The sequence below is a fragment of the Podarcis erhardii genome, assembly GCF_964252035.2.
Source record: "Podarcis erhardii genome assembly, chromosome: 3".
Taxonomy (NCBI): Eukaryota; Metazoa; Chordata; class Lepidosauria; order Squamata; family Lacertidae; genus Podarcis; species Podarcis erhardii.
The window spans coordinates 124,344,968-124,363,934 of record NC_138507.1 but is presented as its reverse complement, the minus strand read 5'-3'; the positions used below and the strand labels follow the sequence as shown (position 1 = coordinate 124,363,934).

Genomic DNA, 18,967 nt, shown 5'->3' with positions numbered 1-18,967 from the left:
CTGGAGGGCGACAAGGCCCAGAGCAGTTGTGGAAAGGACAATGAATGGTCTTCAGAGGGTCAGTCTCCACCCAAGCCCACACCTGCTGCCTAACATGCAGCCTGGCTCTGAGTGGCACTGAGAGATTTTTGTGTGGTAGGTGGGGGTAGAATGTCCACATTTGTGTGTGTTTATTTTACAGGAAATTGACCCAACTCAATCAAAGATCTCAGCCCTTTCTCTCCTTTCACCACAAAACAAATTCCTTCCAGTAGCACCTTAAAGACCAACTAAGTCAGTTCTTGGTATGAGCTTTCGTGTGCATGCACACTTCTCCTTTCACCAGTTCGGCCTCCTCTGGTCGCTGCTGGCTGGGAGTGGCTCTCTTGGGTTTTTATTATTATTATTGATTAAACTTGTTAGTCACTTAGGGCAGCCCAAAGCAGCTTGCGACCATTTTAGATGGGTGTCCTTTGCCAGCTGTTCTGACTCTCTATAGTTCTTTAACTGGCAGCCGCTCTCCAGGGCTCCAGACGGAGAGTCTTTTTCCGCAGCCCTCCCTGGAGACGCTGCCAAAGGGGTTTGAACCCAAGGCCTTCTGCAGACAGAGCAGCTCTTCAGCCCCTGAGCACTTGCTGCCCCCCCTCCACCCAAAGAAAGAGGGGAAAGGGCTCGTCACTGGGGTGGAAGCAAGTTTCTGGGCAAAAGAAGTGCAGCTTCCTTTGTGCCCGGAACGGAAGCAGCCTCACGCCAAAGTACTGGAAAAGCCATCTTGTATTCTGCACGGTCCTGGTGCCAGCAGCGCCGCTGGCTGGAATCCCCTCCTGGAGGTCAGAGGCCAGGCCCTTGGAGGGGCTGCTGGCCCTCCTGGCCTCTGGTTCCCCCCCTTGGAAGGAGCAGGGCAACAGGCTCAGGCCCTCCACCTGTGGGGCTCACAGGGCCTGCGCTAGGGGCCTCCTCCTCCCTGGTTCTGCTTAGGAGGTTGCCACCTGGGCGCCCGGACCCTGTTCGTGGCACTGCTGCAACTGCTGCTTCTGCTCGGCGGCCACGGCCGCCGCCAGCTCTTCCTGGTGCTCAAAGACGGCCCCCGCAAACTGGGCGAAGACGCGGTCCATGTAGCTTTGGTGGCGCGGCAGGAGCCCCTCCAGGAAGCCGATGTGCCCCCCTCGTGCCGTCACCAGCAGCGCCAGGGTGGAGACGCTCTGGGCTTCCTTCATGGGGATGGCTGGAAGGCAGGCAGATGGGGGTCAGTGGAGAGCAGGAGCCCCGGGGGGAGAGGGGCGCCCGCCTAGGGAAGGCCAGGGGACTCACCGTGAAGCGGGGAAAAGGGGTCGTCGGAGGCGTTGAGGCACAGCACCGGGACCCGGAAGCTGTGCACCTTCTGGCAGGGGCTGGCGGCCTGGTAGTATTCCTCGCAGGAGCGGTAGCCAAAGGCCACGGCCGTGTAGCGCTCGTCAAACTCCCGGATGCTGCGCGCCTGTGAAGAGAGAGCACAAAAGCGTTCGCTGCGGTGTTGCAGGGGGGTTGGGCTGGATGACCCTCGGGGGTCCCTTCCAACTCTATCAGGGAGGGGGCTGTACCTTCAGCACGTGGTCCACGTCAATTCGCTCAGCAATGACCTTCCTGTGCCTGAAAATAGGGTTGAGGTGTGAGACGGGAATGGAAAAGGGGGCAGCTGGGGGGGGGAGGGGGGTTCTGGGAAGGAAGAGCCGAAGGGCAGGGGGGTCTTGGGGTCCCTCCCTCCACCAGACCTGCCTCTGGTCCACACACACACACAACAGCCACGCACCGCTGGATGAGCTTGCGCAGATTGGCCGTCAGGTGCTGGTTGAAGAGCACCTGGTTGAGGGGGCTCTCGAGGGAGTGGGTGGTCTCAAAGGAGTCCCAGCTGACCGAGCACGTCATGGCGGCCACCAGTCCGGCTTCCGGGCCCTTGCGCCCCAGGTAGTTCAGCACCAGGATCCTGGAGGCAGGAAGAGGAGTTTGGATTTGATATCCCGCTTTATCACTACCCGAAGGAGTCTCAAAGCAGCTCACAATCTCCTTTCCCTTCCTGCCCCACAACAAACACTCTGTGAGGTGAGTGGGGCTGAGAGACTTCAAAGAAGTGTGACTGGCCCAAGGTCACCCAGCAGCTGCATGTGGAGGAGCGGAGACACGAACCCGGCTCCCCAGATTACGAGTCCACCGCTCTTAACCACTACTCCACACTGGCTCTCCAGAGGGATGCTTCAAATGGATGGAGGGGTGGCTTTGCCCCAGGTACGTTCTGGGCACAGCTGGACCATCAACCCCTGTCCTGCCCCCCCAAAGCCCCTCTCTATTGCAGGCGGCCCCTGTGATTGACCAGCAGCTCTCTGGGAAGCCCTCTCAGTCTGGAGAAAAGGCAGCAAAGCAGAAGTTTATAATATGAAATAAATAAAGTCCTTTATGTAGCACATAGTTAAAGTGTGGAACATTGCAAGATTCAGGATGGATTTTAAAACAGGACTTCTTCACACGCCACAAAATTAAACTATGGAACTCCCTGCCACAGGAGGCAGTGCTGGCCACCAACTGGGGTGGCTTTAAAAGAGGAGGAGACAAATTCATGGAGGAGGAAAGGGCTGTCAATGGCTACCAAGCACGATGGCTCTGCTCTGCCTCAACACTGAGAGGCAGTGATGCTTCTGGATTCATAGAATCCAGAGGGGAAAGGGGAAAGGGACCCAACGGTCATCTAGTCCAACCCCCTGCAATGCAGGAATTCCAGTCACCAGAGGAGGGAGGACTCATGCGCTTGAATCCTGCCCTTTAGGGCCACTGGGGGAACAGGATGCGGGACTAGAGGGGCCAGGGCTTGATCCTGCAGGCCGTTGTTGTGCCTCCCTGCAGTGCACTGCAAGCGGCAGCGGCACCCTCCTCTTTTGGGCCAAGACTCGGGGCAGCTTCCAGGCTGCTCAGAACATTTCTTCAGGTCCAAACAGCTGCAGGCCAAAGGCTGTCACCGCCCCCCCCCAGAGAGCTGCTCCAGTAAAAGCCCACCCGCCCCCATTCTGGAGCATCACCCTTGAGCCACTTCTGCTTTGCTCTTCCGGGTTCCTGGTTTCAAATTCTCCACACTGGCAGAAGAACGTGGGCAAGTTCTGGAGGAGCAGGCCTGTGAGTCCAGAGGGGCAAACGGGGCAGACCTGGAACATCTGGAGCCATCAGATCTGCCACATCGGGGCTTATAGGAAACGAACACCAATGGCTGCCACAGGCCACTTCCAGGGTCACACCGGAGCATTCCTCTGGCATTCCTAGTAGTCCTGGGGGTCCCTTTCGCAAGCAGACCGGATCTGGTGGTGGAAGGGGGGGTACAGCCCCCTGGCACCCCAGAGCTGGACTGAGACCCTTGCTCTTTTTGGTCAAGGTTATCAGCTGAATTAAAAGATGCCTGCTTCTTGGGAGAAAAGCGATGACAAACCTAGACAGCATCTTAAAAAGCAGAGACATCACCTTGCGGAGAAAGGTCCGTATAGTTCAAGCAATGGTTTTCCCAGTAGTGATGTATGGAAGTGAGAGCTGGACCATAAAGAAGGCTGATCGCCGAAGAATTGATGCTTTTGAATTCTGGTGCTGGAGGAGACTCTGGAGAGTCCCATGGACTGCAAGAAGATCAAACACATCCATTCTGAAGGACATCAGCCCTGAGTGCTCACTGGAAGGACAGATCCTGAAGCTGAGGCTCCAATACTTTGGCCACCTCATGAGAAGAGAAGACTCCCTGGAAAAGACCCTGATGTTGGGAAAGATGGAGGGCACAAGAAGGGGACGATGGAGGACGAGATGGTGGGACAGTGTTCTCGAAGGGGAACCAGCATGAGTTTGACCAAACTGCGGGAGGCAGTGGAAGACAGGAGTGCCTGGCGTGCTCTGGTCCAGGGGGTCACGAAGAGACGGACACGACGAAACAACCAATCAGCTGTACCTCTGAGGGCTTCCCAGGGGCTTCCCTGTGCCCCAGCTGGCAAACGTGCTCTTGCTAGTAGCGGAAACCTTTCTGTAGCATCAAGCAGAGACTGACGCTGCTGGGAGCAAACTCCTGAGTCATAGGAGCAGGAAGGCTGACTCACCGGCTCACGTAAGCACCACAGCCGGCCAAGCTGGGCTCTGGCTTCCCTTTCACCCAGATGATCAACCGCAGCCGAGTCCCGGTTGTGTGGGCACAAAAGCCTCTCCAGCATTTCAGTTCCTTTCCCCTCCAACCATGGCTGGATTCAGGACACAGGAGGTCCGGCCTGTGGGTCCCTTGAGCGAGGGGCACCTTCCCTTTCCCCCCAGGACACCCTCACCCCTAACTGGCTTAAGAGAAGGGGCAGGAGGAGCCGTTGGGAAGGAGACCCACTGGCAGGAGACTCCACTCCAGAGTGTCCTCACCCAGGACTTAGGTGCTGCCAGGAGCTGTTTTCGTGCCCTTTGCACCGCCACCCTGGAAATTTGTTTTAGGGGAGAGGCAGCTTGGCTCATAAACAGAGTCCTAGCAGGATGCAGAGGTCAATTCTCCAGCTCCTGCCTTCTGGGTGAGCCCTGGAGTGAGGCTGGCAAGAGAACAGCAGGATCTGACCAAAGGGGCCCTTTGGGTCCAGCCCCCTGCTCTCACAGGGGGCACCCGGATGCCCAGAAGCAAGCGGAAACTGAGCGCCACAGCCCCCTGGCTCCTTCCTGAAGTGCCCAGCAGCCAGGATTCAGAGGGGGGCACTTTGGCAGTGCCTGGGGGCAGAAGAGAACCCGGCCTCAGGCGGGGGGGGGGGGTTCTGGGGGCGGGGAGGCCCAGGCTTCTTCCAGCAGGTACCTCCTGGCTCAGCTTCTGAATCTCAGTTCCTGGAAACCGCAGGAAGGGAGAGTCTCTCTTGTGCTCAACTCCCACCTTAGGGTTTCCCACAATGGGCACCTGGTCAGCCTCTGTGAGGACAGAATCCTGGGCTAGAAGGGCCACGGGCCTGATCCTGCAGGCACTCCTGGTGCTCTTTCCTTTCTACGAGGCCCAAGCTGGGAGGCAGCGGGACTCCCCATCCTGGGGCAACAGAGCTGCTTCTCTTCAGCGCAACTCCCCTTTCCCACCCGCCTCCCCTCTTGCCCCGCCGGAGCCTCACCCGCCCAGCGAAATGCCCACCGCCATCAGGGGGGCCCGGGGGAAGCGGCTCTTGATGTGCCCCACCACCAGCTCCAGGTCTGCGGTGTCGTTGGCGCAGAAAGCCCTGTGGGTCTGTGGAGGGAGGAGGAGAGAGGGGAGATGGTGGGTGAGGCTTGCCTCTTCTGCAGAGACAGGGAGTTGGGGTGCCCATCCTGCCTTCGCCTTGCAGCCCCAGGGAACCCTTCCCTCCCCCCCCAACACCCAGGGGTGCACCGCCCCCCAGCTGTGGCCACACTCACCAGCAGCTCCTCTCCTTTGCAGCCTCGGTTGTTGAAGACAACAGCCCTGCGAGGGAGACGGGAAGAGAGTGAGAACCAAGGAAAAGGCTAGTTGTGGCTGCAAGTCACGGTGGCTACATGCTGTGCCTGTTGCTGGGAAACAGCAGCTGGGGGGAGAGGGCCAAGACCCTCCTGCCCGGGGGGTCCTGGGCAGGGGGGGGCACCTGGTTGGCCGCTGTGGGAACCTGGATCATGGGCCCCCCCGTGGCCAGACCCAGCAGCCGGGCTCTTCTCAGTTTATTATGATTGCTAAATTGAACCTCCATAGACAGAATCAGTTTAACTTAGGGTGGAAAACAAGAATGAGAAAATACAGTGGTGTGTAATGGCTAGAGTGTTGGACTAGGACCTGGGGGTAAAGGTAAAGGGACCCCTGACCATTAGGTCCAGTCGTGGCCGACTCTGGGGTTGCGGCGCTCATCTCGCTTTATTGGCCGAGGGAGCCGGGGTACAGCTTCCAGGTCATGTGGCCAGCAGGACTAAGCTGCTTCTGGCGAACCAGAGGAGCGCATGGAAATGCCGTTTACCTTCCCGCTATAAAGCGGTACCTATTTATCTACTTGCACTTTGACGTGCTTTCGAACTGCTAGGTTGGCAGGAGCTGGGACTGAACAACGGGAGCTCACCCCGTCATTGCGGGGATTCGAACCGCCGACCTTCTGATCAGCAAGCCCTAGGCTCTGTGGTTTAACCCACAGCACCACCTGCGTCCCAGGCCCTAGGGGAGCAGGGTTCAAATCCCCCCCTAGGCCATGAAACTCGCCTCTCAGCCTACCCTACCTCACAGGGTTGTTGTGCGCCACCTTGAACTCCGTGGAGAGAAAGGTGGGGTGTAACGCAACAAGTAATAGCACCGCCGATGCCAGGACCCCCCCCCGGGGCGCCCTTTCCCACCTGTAGCCCCGTTTCTGGACGCCAAGGACCATGTGCAGAATGTAGGTCTCCTGGCTGTTGCCCGTCAGGCCTGGCAGGAACAGCACAATGGGGCAGCTCTCTGGGTCAGGATGCTGCCCGCTCTCGCCATCAGCCCAATCCAGCAGCAGCTGGCCTCCGTCTGCGGTCCTCAGCACTTCACTGGATGGGAAAAGGCAAGGAGGAGGAGGCAGGTGAGACCGGCTCCATGGCATCACACCCCATGCCCACCATCTCCCCAAGCAGACTGGCACCGGCCCCCACCTCGGGCCTGGCCCCCCCCCCTTGTCCGGCTGACCTGCGGTAGGAGACGGGCGGGCTGGACTTGAGGAAGACGCGGACGATGGTCTGGAGCCGTCCTTCGAAGCACCAGGGCGTGGGGTAGAAGGTCTCGTTCACGATGGGGCAATATTTCTCCAGGAAGGAGCGGAAGGGCTGGCAAGCCACCAGCAGCGGGGGCTGCGGGGTGGGGGGAGGAGAGGAAGGTCACAGGGAGCTCAAGCTCAGGCGGCCACAGCGCTGCCCCAGAGCTCTCCTTCCTTGGCGTTCAATAATCCTGTATTGCGGGGTTGGACTAGATGACTTCTAGGGGTCCCTTATAACTCTACGATTCTAAGCTGCCTCTGCTGCTGCCCACACAGAGGTTGCTTTCCCGCCTCTTGCCAAAGGGCCTCCGGCTGGCATTGGTTGTGCCCTGGGCAGTGTCCTCTCCTGGTTCCACAGGGAGACTTTGCTCGCCCTTTCCTGCAAAAACGCCTTTCACAGGCAAACTCCTATTACTGCCCAAAAGTCCTTCCTAATGTTTAGTTGGGATCTCCTTCCTTGTCACTGGAATCCATTCGTTTGGGTCCTGCCCTCCAGAACAGGAGGAAACACGATCCATGTGACAGCCCTTGAGATCTCGGAAGGTGGCTATCATAATCATAATCATAATTTATTATTGATACCCCGCCCATCTGTCTGGGTTTCCCCAGCCACTCTGGGCGGCTTCCAACAAAATATTAAAATACAGTCATACCTCGGGTTGAATGTGCTTCAGGTTGAGCGCTTTCGGGTTGCGCTCCGCGGTGACCCAGAAGTAATGGAGCGCGTTACTTCCGGGTTTCACCTATCGCGCATGCACAGACGCTCAAAATGACGTCACGGGCATGCATGGAAGCGGCAAAATGCGACCCGCGCACACGTAGACATGCCGTCGCGTCTTACATTCCATTCAGGATGCAAACGGGGCTCCGGAATGGATCCCGTTTGCATCCCAAGGTACCACTGTACAGTCATGCATCAAACATTAAAAGCTTCCCTGAACAGGACTGCCTTCAGATGTCTTCTAAAAGTCTGGTAGTTGTTTTTCTCTTTGACATCTGGTGGGAGGGCGTTCCACAGGGCGGGCGCCACCACCGAGAAGGCCCTCCGCCTGGTTCCCTGTAACTTGGCTTCTTGCAGTGAGGGAACTGCCATATCAGTGGCAGATTTGGGGGTCTCCAATTTCAGGAATACCACGTGTGCAACACCAATATTTGCGCCAGTTGCGCTTCCCTAAATCTGCCTTTGATCACATTGCCTCTTGGTCTCTCTTTTCCTTCCTAAACACCCCAACTTCTTCCACCGTTCCTCACAAGGCTGTTTTCCAGACCCTTCATCGTCTTCCGCCCACCTTCCAGCTTGTCCATACCCTCCTGAAACCGAGCTGCCCAGAACCTCAGAAGGTGCTTCCCTGCCAGGGAGAGCCAAAACCAGGCGTGGCTGGGAGGAATCTAGTTTCTGTCCCTGATTATTGTTCTGGCAGACACCTAATGAATACTTCCCAACCTGTTTTCCAAAGCGGGGGTTTGCCGCACGTGTGTCAGCCTCACACGCCAGCCGGAGGCAGGTGGGCAGGCAGGCAGGCAGGCAGGCAGCCCACCCCGCCGTCTGGGGCAAATGCCAGGCTTGGCCCCGAGACCCCCGAGGGAGGAGAGAGCAGAGATCCCACCGCCATCCCCGTGGCCCTCCCGGGGTCTCTTGCCTCCACCTCGGGACCTGGCCAGGGGTCCCGTCGGGCTGCCGTCGGGGGAGCTGAGCTCGTGGGGGTGGGAGGAGAAGGGTCCCCCCCCCAGCCTAGTCCCTCGCCCGCAAGAGGGGTGCCAAGGATGCCCGGGGCGCCCTCTCCCCCTGGCCAAGAGGCTCAGCCTCCGCCCGCCCCCTCGAGGCTGCCCCTTCCCGGCTGACCTTGGGGACGCGCGCCCAGTAATAGGCCAGCCAGCCGGTGCTGAAGCCCAGCAGCAGCGACAGTCCCAGCATCTCTCCGCCGTCCGCGCCGTCGGGCAGCTGCTGCTGCTGAAAGTGGCCCCGGACGGGAAGGCGCTCGCGCAGGCGCACACAGCCGCCCGGCCTCACCAGGGAGGCCATCTTTGGGGCGGGCGAGAAGCCGCGCCCCGCCCACCTGCGGCCATCTTTGGGGCGGGCGCCCCATTCCAGCCTGAAGGAGCCCAAAGGGAGGGAGGCTCCCGGTGCGCGTCTTCCAGAAGAAAAGCGGCACAAGGGTCCCACTCTGAGAGCTTTGTGCATGCTCAGAGGCACTCTTCTTTCCCTCCCTTCCAGGCTGAGCAGTGCAGAGAGGGAAGGAAAAATAAATAAATAGAAGAAGAAGATATTATTTGTATCCCGCCCATCTGGCTGAGTTTCCCCAGCCACTCTGGGCGGATTCCAACCAAATATTAAAATACAGCAATACATCAAACATTAAAAGCTTCCCTCAACAGGGCTGCCTTCAGATGTCTTCTAAAAGTCTGGTAGTTGTTGTTCTCTTTGACATCTGGTAGGAGGGCTTTCCCCAGGGCAGGTGCCACTACCAAGAAGGCCCTCTGCCTGGTTCCCTGTAACTTGGCTTCTCACAGGGAGGGAATTGCCAGAAGGCCCTGGGAGCTGGACCTCAGCATCCGGGCAGAACGATGGGGGTGGAGACGCTCCTTCATATATACTGGACTGAGGCCGTTTAGGGCTTTCAAGGTCAGCACCAACACTTTGAATTGTGCTCGGAAACGTACTGGGAGCCAGTGTAGGTCTTTCAGGACCGGTGTTATGTGGTCTCGGCGGCCGCCCCCAGTCACCAGTCTGGCTGCTGCATTCTAGATTAGTTGCAGTTTCCGGGTCACCTTCAAAGGTAGCCCCACGTAGAGCGCATTGCAGTAGTCCAAGCAGGAGATAACCAGAGCATGCACCACAATGGTGTGACAGTCCACAGGCAGATAGGGTCTCAGCCTACGTACCAGATGGAGCTGGTAAACAGCTGCCCTGGACACAGAATTGACCTGCAGCTCCATGGACAGCTGTGAGTCCAGAATGACTCTCAGGCTGCGCACCTGGTCCTTCAGGGGCGCAGTTACCCCATTCAGGACCAGGGAGTCCCCCACACCTGCCCGCCCCCTGTCCCTCCAAATCAGTACTTCTGTCTTGTCGGGATTCAACTTCAATCTGTTAGCCGCCATCCATCCTCCAACCGCCTCCAGACACTCATACAGGACCTTCACCGCCTTCACTGGTTCTGATTTAAAAGAGAGGTAGAGCTGGGTCTCATCTGCATACTGATGAACACCCAGCCCAAACCCCCTGATGATCTCTCCCAGCGGCTGTCTTTTCCTTCACAGATCCTGTCTTAAGGGTATGTCTGTGTATGAATAGGGTGAGCCTGTGACCTGGCTCAGGAACGAAGTATTTGTCATTACGAAAGACTGGCCAGGCTCCCCAGGGTATCCAAGGCTGGCCAGGCTCCCCAGGTGAGCATTAACAGGTAACCTGCCAGACAGGAGATAAACAACACACTCAGATTTCTGTGATTTCTTCTGTGATGTAGGTATGATGTATGGAGGGATGGTCTTGGACTCCAGGGTGGGCAATTTTAAAATGTCTATATAAGGGCAGGCACACCTGGATTCTGGGTCCTCCTCCTTCTCCTGCGTGTGAGGGGAGCCCCCTGTTGCAACAGATCAATAAAGATCAGGCTTACTAGCTGCTTTGCTTCTCCATATTCTCTGGTTGGCCTCTGTTCTTTTCCCCGACCGATGGAGAAAATGCAAAGGACTCTATAAGGGCTCTTGTGTTCCCTGTAAGGGAATAAGGGCAGATTTCCGTTTATTACAGGAATTCGTCCTGCGTGGCAGGGGGTTGGACTAGATGACCCCTGGATGCCTTCCAAGTTCTACAATCCCAAGTTCCCATAAAAGCTACTGCGCGGAGCCTTCCCATCTTGAAAACAACCAGATCTCTCTCTCTGCCTGCGTGTCTGGTGCCTTTGCATCATCTCCCGAGGGTCCCCTCCCTCGGAGAGCGCCACGTCGGAGCCGCCTGCCGGCCAGAGCGGCTGCGAGGCCCAATGGTCGGAGCGCCTGGCAGGCAGCTCCGGAGGGAGGGCGCCAGGGGCACGCCTGGCAGCGCCCGCCTCCCCCGCCACGTGGACCCAGGACGGCCGCCAGCAGCCGGGGATCGGCGCCTGTCGCTGGTTGGTCGCTCGGTCTGCCTGTCATCCCCACGATCCACGCGTGGAGAGGAAGATTCCTCGTGTTGCGCGTGGCTCGGGCCGGGGCTGGGCAGCAGCCGGGCAGGGCGAGGAGGAAGAAGGCGGCGGGCGGTGGCATCTCCTGGGAAACTTCAGTTCCCCCTCCTCCCGGACCCAGGTCCTCCTTTCCCACGTGCAGAATATTAGACAGGCAGGCAAGGTGATCTCCCTTTCCCCGCTGCAGTGGTACAGTCCATTCTGCCGCCGCCGCGGCCGCGCGCATCCTCACATCTGGGGGCGTCCCCGGGGGAGGCGCGTGCCTGCGTGTGAACGGGTTCTGTCTGTCCGCCGTCGGAATCCGTGTTCTGGGTTGCTCCCCGGCTTCCCTGCCCGTGGGAACGCGTCCCCGTGGGCCCTCGCCACCTTCGGCAGCTGGTTGGCAAAGCCCCGGTGCCCACAGAAGCGACGAAGAGGGCAGCCCGCCGCGTTGGCAGGGCATGAGCGGACGGCGGGTTCCTGTGCCAACCCCGGAACGGTGCCAGGATGAAGGAAATGCTTCTGGCCGCGCTGCTCCTCGCGGTGCCAGCCAGTTGGGCGGCCCCAAAGGAGGACACTAACAGGTACCAGGTGGGAAACTGGGGGTGGGGAAGGAGGCACGGGGGGGGGTTTGAAGCTGGGTGTGGAGGAGGTCCTGGGTGCCCCCTCCAACAACACCTTCTCTTTGTGCCCTTTAGGTCGGAGCCCCTCCCCAGTGCCAGGGAGCCCCCCATCCCGAACCCCCTTGACCCAGGGCAGGAGTCTGCCAGGTGAGTTCCTTGCCCATCACACCGCTTGCCCCCACCCCTTTGCCCCTGGGGGGGGGGGAGACTGGCAGAGAGGGAGGCAAGGTCTCTCTGCCTCTGACCCAGTCAAATTTCCACTCCATTCTCAGCCTCAAAGGGCCCCCAGGCTTGAAGTCGAGGAACACCCCCCATAGAACCATAGAAATATTGAATTGTAGAAATGGAAGGGACCCCAAGGGTCTTCTAGTCCACCCCTCGCAATGCAAGTGGGCAGCTCAGTCCTTGTCCCTCTCCAGGCAGAGAATGTGCCCCCTCCCCTCTGCCTCTGCCCCCCCAGCACTCAGTTTTCTTTTTTTAAAAAAAACATGATTTTTATTGAGTTTTCCATATTTCATTTCATTACACATATCACAGCTTCTATTATTTGCTCAGACAGAGCACTGACCTCCTTCCCTCCCTCTTTTCGGACTTCCCTATAACATTAACGCATCTATCGCATTTCCATAATCACTTCTTTATCTTATATCCACATTTAAGAATCACTCTCTCATTTGTAAATTAGCACCTTAATTTCACAAAGCTACAAACGTTTTCAAATATTTACAATTTTCTTTCAAATAATAAATAAATTTGCTCTCGCTAATTAACCCCGATAAGAATGCCTCTGGTTTTTTGCTGAAATTATATTTTAATAATTTTTTTTTAGTTCATTTAGCAGTCAGTTTTCAATTAGGCTCGGTGCTGACTCAAGCCCCCAAACCAGGCATCTAGTAAGGCAGCTTCTGAACATATACAGGTAGTTCATCCCTGGCATATAGTAAGAGGGCCTCTGAGCATGTGCAGAATACGCACCCTCCCAATGAGGAACTGCAGGTCTCCCTTCCCACCCCTTCAAGGCGCAGTTTCCCCATCAGGCATTTTGATCCTGAGCAATCAGGAGCTGCCCAAACTTCTTTGTCTGCAAATGCCTTAGTCTGCCAGTCCTTGAAATGGGCAGACCTTGGCTCCTTCCTGACCGTTGCGCCTGTTGCCCAGGCCCAGAGGCTCCCTGCTGCCCCCTGCCCTTGCCAAGCCCCACATCCCTCCCCTGCCCCCTGGCTTGCTGACCTGTGGCTTGGCCTGCCTTAGGTTGATACAGGAGTACCTGAAGAACGTTGGGCAAGAGGATAGCAAGGCCAGCGCCATGAGCAGGAAGCAGGGTAAGTTGCAATGGGGTCCCAGGGCCAGGATGGCGTTGGATGGCACCTCGGGGCCTGAGTGCCAGGGCCTGGCAGGGCAGGGAGCGTGAGCTGGGGGCGAGGGTAGAAGGCTGGCCCTGAGCCCCCTGGGGTGTGGGCTTTCTTCCGAGAGGGGGCTCAGGGAATCCCCTGGGGCAGGTGACACTGTCCTGCTCACTTTATTTGGGTTGGGAACAAATGCTTTGGGGAAGAAATGGGTAAAAATGAACAAATTCTGCTGGGGGCGCTGAGCAAACCTCAGAACAGGCACAGGTGTGTGTAGCAAAAAGCAGGGGAGGGGCAAAAGCTGGAGCAGCAGCTGATTTTGGCAAGAGGAAAAAAGAAGAATCATAGACCTGTAGAGTTGGAAGGGAACCCCAGGGGTCATCTAGTCCAACCCCCTGCAATGGAGGAGTCACAACTCATCACAAACACACCCCCGACAGATGGCAATCCAACCTCTGCTTGAAAACTTCTGACCCAGGAGAGCCCACCCTCTTCCACTGCCAAAGAGCTCTTGCAGCCGGAAAGTTCTTGCTAAGGTTTAGTCGGAATCTCCTTCCCTGTAATTCGAATTTGGGTGCCGCCCTCCGAAGCAGGATGTAAACAGAGCGAGGGGAGGGGAAGCAGGGAGCCTGTCTGTGTATCGCAGGAGAGGGGAAGTCAAACAGGGAAACTAATGGGAAATAGGTGCTTTGGGTCTTGAAGAGAGAAAGGGGGGCCCCCTGACAAAAACCAAGGACCCCAGCCAGGAAGACCAGAGCAAAACAGCAGCCAGTAGTCTTGGTCTTGATTGAAGACTCTCGATACAGGACTCCCACCTGCCACCAGGTGGAACAAGATGGAAGCCCCAAGCAAAAGAGCCCCCAAACTTTTATTAGCTGCTAATCCCCATGTTACACCCCCCAAACTACATCACTAATACATCATGAAAGGGGAGGTCTGGTGGCAGGAATCTGAGCATCCTGGACCCTGCCCCATGGTTCCCCTTGCCCTCCACCAAACACCCATCAAGTGGAACAAAAGAGATATTTACATTTCCCTGTTTCCCAGCCAAGTTCATCACACCCTTTTGTCTTCATCTGGGTTTGTTATTTCTGGAAGGGCTACCTGTCTGGCACTCAGGTATCAGGAGGCCAGGGATTATCACTCAGGCAGAGGGGCTGCTGAGTAGCTGAGCTCACAGGTCTATAGGAATTTCTGAAGTTTTCCCAGGGAGCCAGTACAGAGATACGTTTATCAGTGAATTCTTACATTTGGTATCGTGCAGCAAAGGCCCTTTGAATAGATAGGAAAAAACTGTGATGAAGTGTTTTGTGGGGACAAATCACAAAAGTCACAAAACTGATTGAGCTGGTTTTGGTAGTGGGCTGCATGTGCAGGACATCTGCTGGAGGGGCAACCCCCCCCAACCTACACATAAATTCCTGCAACAAAGTTAAACCACTCAATAAACAGAAAAAGACCTTCAGGTAACAAGGTGTCACTATTAAAAGCACCCTTTTTAAGGCATAGCAAAGTGTTCCCCTTCCGTAACAAAAGGATGCTGGGAAAGGGGCCTCGTTGCTCCAGAGTCGTGGCCCCCGCAGATGGCCAGCATCTTCCCACTGAAGCACAGGCTGTGATTATGCAGAGCCTAAAATAAGTCCCTGGCTGCCCACACAGCCCAGCCGGCTTTGCTCTCCTTTCCCCAAGGGAGCGGAAGGAAGGGAGAATTTTGATTCGGACACCCAGAGGAGGCAGCCAAGATGGTCAAGGGCCTGGAAACCCAGCCAGATGAGGAATGGTTGAGACAGGTGGGGGGTTTGGCCTGGGAAAGAGGAGACTCCGGGGAGATAGGAGAGCCATCTTCAAAGATCTCAAGAGCTGAACCATGGAAGATGGAGCAAGCTTGGGTCTTTGCTGCTCCAGAGGTGAGAACCCAAAAGAATGGATTGAAATGCTAGAATAACGGCAGATCAAGTTGATGGATTATGCCGAAATGGCTAAAATGCCGGAAGAATCAGAAATCAGGAAAATCAAAATTTTAATAAGGAATAGGGGAAATTTATAGCTTATCTTAAAGACCATTGTAAACAGTTAGTTAGTTAGTTAGTTAGTTAGTTAGTTAGTTAGTTAGTTAGTTAGTAAGTTAGTTAGTTAGTTGGATTGGAATATCACTTGTAGCTTAATGGTGAATTTTGGATACAGTGGAGAGGTAAAATATGTGGACTATCATAAAAGATGCAGGAGGAAATGATTAACAATCAGACCCACAAAGGGGAGGATGGAAGTCCCGGAGATTCCTTGAAATCTTGTTTTTATGTTGCATGTTGAATATGTGACTGTGAAATTTTAATCTGAAAAACCAAATAAATAAAAATTAAAAAAAGAAATGCAAGAAAGGAGAATTCCCAGTGAAGCGGCTGCAACGTCTGCCCAGCAACTCTGGTCTGAGTGCTGGGGACATCCTGGAAAATAGGGGTCGTGTTGTGGTGGGGAGGGCTCTGTGGGTCAGGAAGGAGAGGTGAGAGAGTGGGTGGGAGTCTCAGGCTGCAGGAAAACCTCAGCCCCACTGCTGGAGTCACCCCACTGGCTCTGTGGGCTCCTGTGCCCTCTGGCTCAGCCCCCCAATATTTCACCCTCCACATCGTCCCTCTGGTGTTTACAGCTCTGTTGCTCCTCTTCGCCCTCCACGACTACGACAAGAGCGGGCGGCTGGACGGGCTGGAGTTCATGAGGCTGCTGAGCGAGATGCCCTCCCAGAGAGACAGTTCTGTGCCGGACTCGGTAGGTGCTGCTTTCACTCCTTGGCCTTTGGTGTGCCAGGCAGAGGGGGCATCTCTGCCCAGGCTGCGAATCTGAGTGCCTTCCCTGCTGTGGCTGCCTCTGCCTGCCTGCAATTTCAAAGCACGTCCGCTTTGTTGCTGTTGTTTAGTCGTTTAGTCGTGTCCGACTCTTTGTGACCCCCTGGACCAGAGCACGCCAGGCACTCCTGTCTTCCACTGCCTCCCGCAGTTTGGTCAAACTCATGCTGGTAGCCTTGAGAACACTGTCCCACCATCTCGTCCTCTGTCGTCCCCTTCTCCTTGTGCCCTCCATCTTTCCCAACATCAGGGTCTTTTCCAGGGAGTCTTCTCTTCTCATGAGGTGGCCAAAGTCTTGGAGCCTCAGCTTCAGGATCTGTCCATGGAGTTTTCTTGGCAGAGGTACTGGAGTGGCTTGCCGGTTCCTGCTCCAGGTGGATCACGTTTGGTCAAAACTCTCCACTATGACCTGTCCATCTTGGGTGACCCTGCGTGGCATAGCTCATAGCTTCTCTGAGTTATTCAAGCCCCTTCGCCACGACAGGGCAGTGATCCATGAAGGGGCTTGTCCACTTAGACATTGGCAAACTCGACCCTCCAGATGTTTTGGGACTACAACTCCCATCATCCCTAGCTAACAGGACCAGTGGTCAGGGATGGTGGGAATTGTAGTCTCCAAACATCTGGAGGGCTGAGTTTGCCTGTGCCTGGCTTAGAATCATAGAATTGCAGAGTTGGAAGGGGACCCCTAGAGTCATCTAGTCCAGCCCCCACCAGCCAAAGCATCCGGGACAGAGGGCCACCCAACCTCTGCTTTGAGACCTCCAAGGAAGGAGGCTCTCCAGCCCTCCATTTCTGTGTACACTGGACAAGCAGAAAAGTGTCTGGAGCCCACAGCTGGGCTTCCGAAGGACCATCGCTGGAGACTGCAGAGGGGAAGAGTTCCTCTTGCGCTCAAATCTTGCTTGCTGGTTTCCCCTTGGGGGATCTGGTCGGCCATGGGGAGGGCATGATGCTAGACTAGATGGGCCATTGGCCTGATCCAGCAGCCCTCTCCTCCTAGCCCCCTCCATGAATTTGTCTAACCCTCTTCTAAAGCTACCACTGCTCCTTGTGGCAGTGAGTTCCAAAGTTTAATTATAAGCTGCATGAAAAAGTTCCTTTTTTAATCTGTCCTGATGCTTCCAACATTCAGCTTCAATGGATGTTCATGAGCTCCAGTGTGATGAGAGGGAGGAAAACTTCTCTCCAGGCATAATTTTATGAACTTCTGTCCTGTTGCCTCTTCCTTGCCTTCTCTCTAAATTACAGAGTTCCAAACGCTGCTTCCTTTCCTCACAGGGTAGTGGCTGCATTGCCTCAATCTTTTGGGTGGCCCTTTCCTGAAACTTCTCCAACTCTTTAAGAGAGAAGTGCCAATTCACTGCATGCCAACCCTGATGGGCACCTGCCAGCTGCAGAACCAGAGGCGCCTTGCCTGTGCCAGACCTTGTCCTGGGCTCTCAGCAGGGCAGAGGCCTTGCACGGACCCCCAGGTGCGCTTAGTGGGCTTCTGTTCTTACTCATAATTTTATGGTTTTATTCTCCTTGAGGTTCTATTTTTCCAGTCAAGGGGTGCATAAATGTTACGAAATCAATGGAAATGCCCCCCTTGACCCCTGCAGGTAGTTCTGATGGTGGACAACATCCTGGCGACTCAGGACCTGAACCACGATGGGCTGCTGGAGCCCTCAGAACTGCTTCAGGGGCCCTGGCACAGCCAGACCCCCACCCTCCTCGCTGCCCCCAATGGAGAAGAGGGCAGCTTGCTGCGGGCACCCCCTGGACCTGACGGACAAGGCGTCGGCCACCCGGATCCTCTTGGCCAGCAAGGCACTGCTGAGTCCCCGGCTGCGTCAGAGGCGGCTCAGGACCAGGGCATGATGGAGGCCCCTTCGCTGAGCTCCCCGGCGCAGAATCAGGAGGGGGCAGCGGGGCAAGGAGAAACAGCTGAGGCACCTCAGCCACAGGAGCCTGGGGAGCCTCTCACGCCAGGAGAGTGAAACACGCCCCCCCCCCGAGAGAAAGGGGGGCCAGCGGAGGAGGACTGAAAAGCAGAGGCTGCACAGGGTGGCAAAGTTGACTCCCAGCCACCCGTCACCTAAATCCACAGTTGGAAGGGGCACTGAGGGTCAACCTCCAGCAATGCAGGAATCACAACTAAAGACGCCTTGGCCAATGGAGGTCCAACTTCTACTTAAAAATCTCCAAGGAAGGAGAGTCCATCGCCTTTGGAGGGAGTCTGTTCCACTGTTCAGCAGTTTTTACTGACATAAAGTTCTTCCTATTCTTTTTGTCAGAAATACATTTATTGCCATTTGAATCCATGGGTTTGAGTGCTACCCTCCAGAGCAGGAGAAAGCAAGCTTGTTCTCGGTCCCACTTGACAGCCATTTGAGGGATGCGGGTGGCGCTGTGGGTTAAACCACAGAGCCTAGGGCTTGCCTATCAGAAGGTTGGCGGTTTGAATCCCTGCAACGGAGTGAGCTCCTGTTGCTCAGTCCCTGCTCCTGCCAACCTAGCAGTTCGAAAGCACCCCTAAGTGCAAGTAGATAAATAGGTACTGCTCTGGCAGGAAGGTAAACGGCGTTTCCGTGCGCTGCTCTGGTTCGCCAGAAGCGGCTTAGTCCTGCTGGCCACATGACCTGGAAGCTGTATGCCGGCTCCCTCGGCCAATAAAGCGAAATGAGCAACCCCAGAGTCAGTCACGACTGGAACTAACGGTCAGGGGTCCCTTTACCTTTACCTTTAAGATATTTGAAGATGGCTCTCATATCTCCTCTCAGTCTCCTCTTTTCCAGGTTAAACATAACTCAAGTTTCATTAACCGTTCCTCATAAGGCTTAGTTTCCAGACCCTTGATTATCTTGGTTGCCCTCCTCTGCACACATTCCAGTTTATCAACATCCTTCTTAAATTGTGATACCCAGAATTGGACACTGTATTCCAGGTGTGGTCTGACCAAGGCAGAATAGAGTGGGCCTATTCCTTCCCTTGACCTGGACACTAGACCTCTGTTGATGCAGCCTAGAATAGCATTCGCTTTTTTTGCTGCTGCATCACATGGCTGGCTCATGTTCAGCTCGTGGTCCACCAAGACCCCCAGATCCTTTTCACATGTGCTGATGCCACACGTACTTTTCTCATGTTCTACTCATAAGCCAGGCGTCCCCCATCCTATATTTGTGCACCTGGTTCTTCCTGCCTAAGAGCAGAACCTGACTTTTGTTCCTGTTGTAATTTATTTCATAATTTGGGCCCAGTTCTCCGATCTGTTAAATTCATTTTAAATTGGGATTCTGGCATTTGCTACCTGGTGCCCCCCTGCCATGCAATGCCCCA

At 55.8% G+C, this 18,967-nt stretch overlaps 2 protein-coding genes across 3 annotated transcripts; one reads left to right on the top strand and one right to left on the bottom strand.

Annotated features, from left to right (window-relative positions):
• Positions 1-146: 146 nt before the first annotated feature.
• Positions 147-8,640, bottom strand: ABHD1 (abhydrolase domain containing 1). Of its 2 annotated transcripts, none has more exons than XM_081854898.1 (10): positions 8,536-8,640; positions 6,626-6,786; positions 6,310-6,489; positions 5,377-5,422; positions 5,097-5,209; positions 1,769-1,942; positions 1,560-1,608; positions 1,291-1,456; positions 311-1,204; positions 147-218 (listed from the first exon to the last, which is right to left on the bottom strand). In XM_081854898.1, the coding sequence occupies exons 1-9, from the start codon at positions 8,605-8,607 to the stop codon at positions 954-956; spliced, it is 1,212 nt and encodes a 403-aa protein (XP_081711024.1). In that variant the 5' UTR covers positions 8,608-8,640; the 3' UTR covers positions 147-218; positions 311-953. The 2 variants fall into 2 exon arrangements, with proteins under 2 accessions (XP_081711024.1, XP_081711025.1); XM_081854899.1 differs by having other exon boundaries at positions 147-214.
• A 2,020-nt stretch (positions 8,641-10,660) lies between these two features.
• On the top strand, positions 10,661-17,948 carry CGREF1 (cell growth regulator with EF-hand domain 1). The gene is made up of 5 exons (XM_081856599.1): positions 10,661-11,421; positions 11,536-11,607; positions 12,712-12,782; positions 15,451-15,573; positions 17,255-17,948. The coding sequence occupies exons 1-5, from the start codon at positions 11,345-11,347 to the stop codon at positions 17,626-17,628; spliced, it is 717 nt and encodes a 238-aa protein (XP_081712725.1). The 5' UTR covers positions 10,661-11,344; the 3' UTR covers positions 17,629-17,948.
• Positions 17,949-18,967: the final 1,019 nt, after the last annotated feature.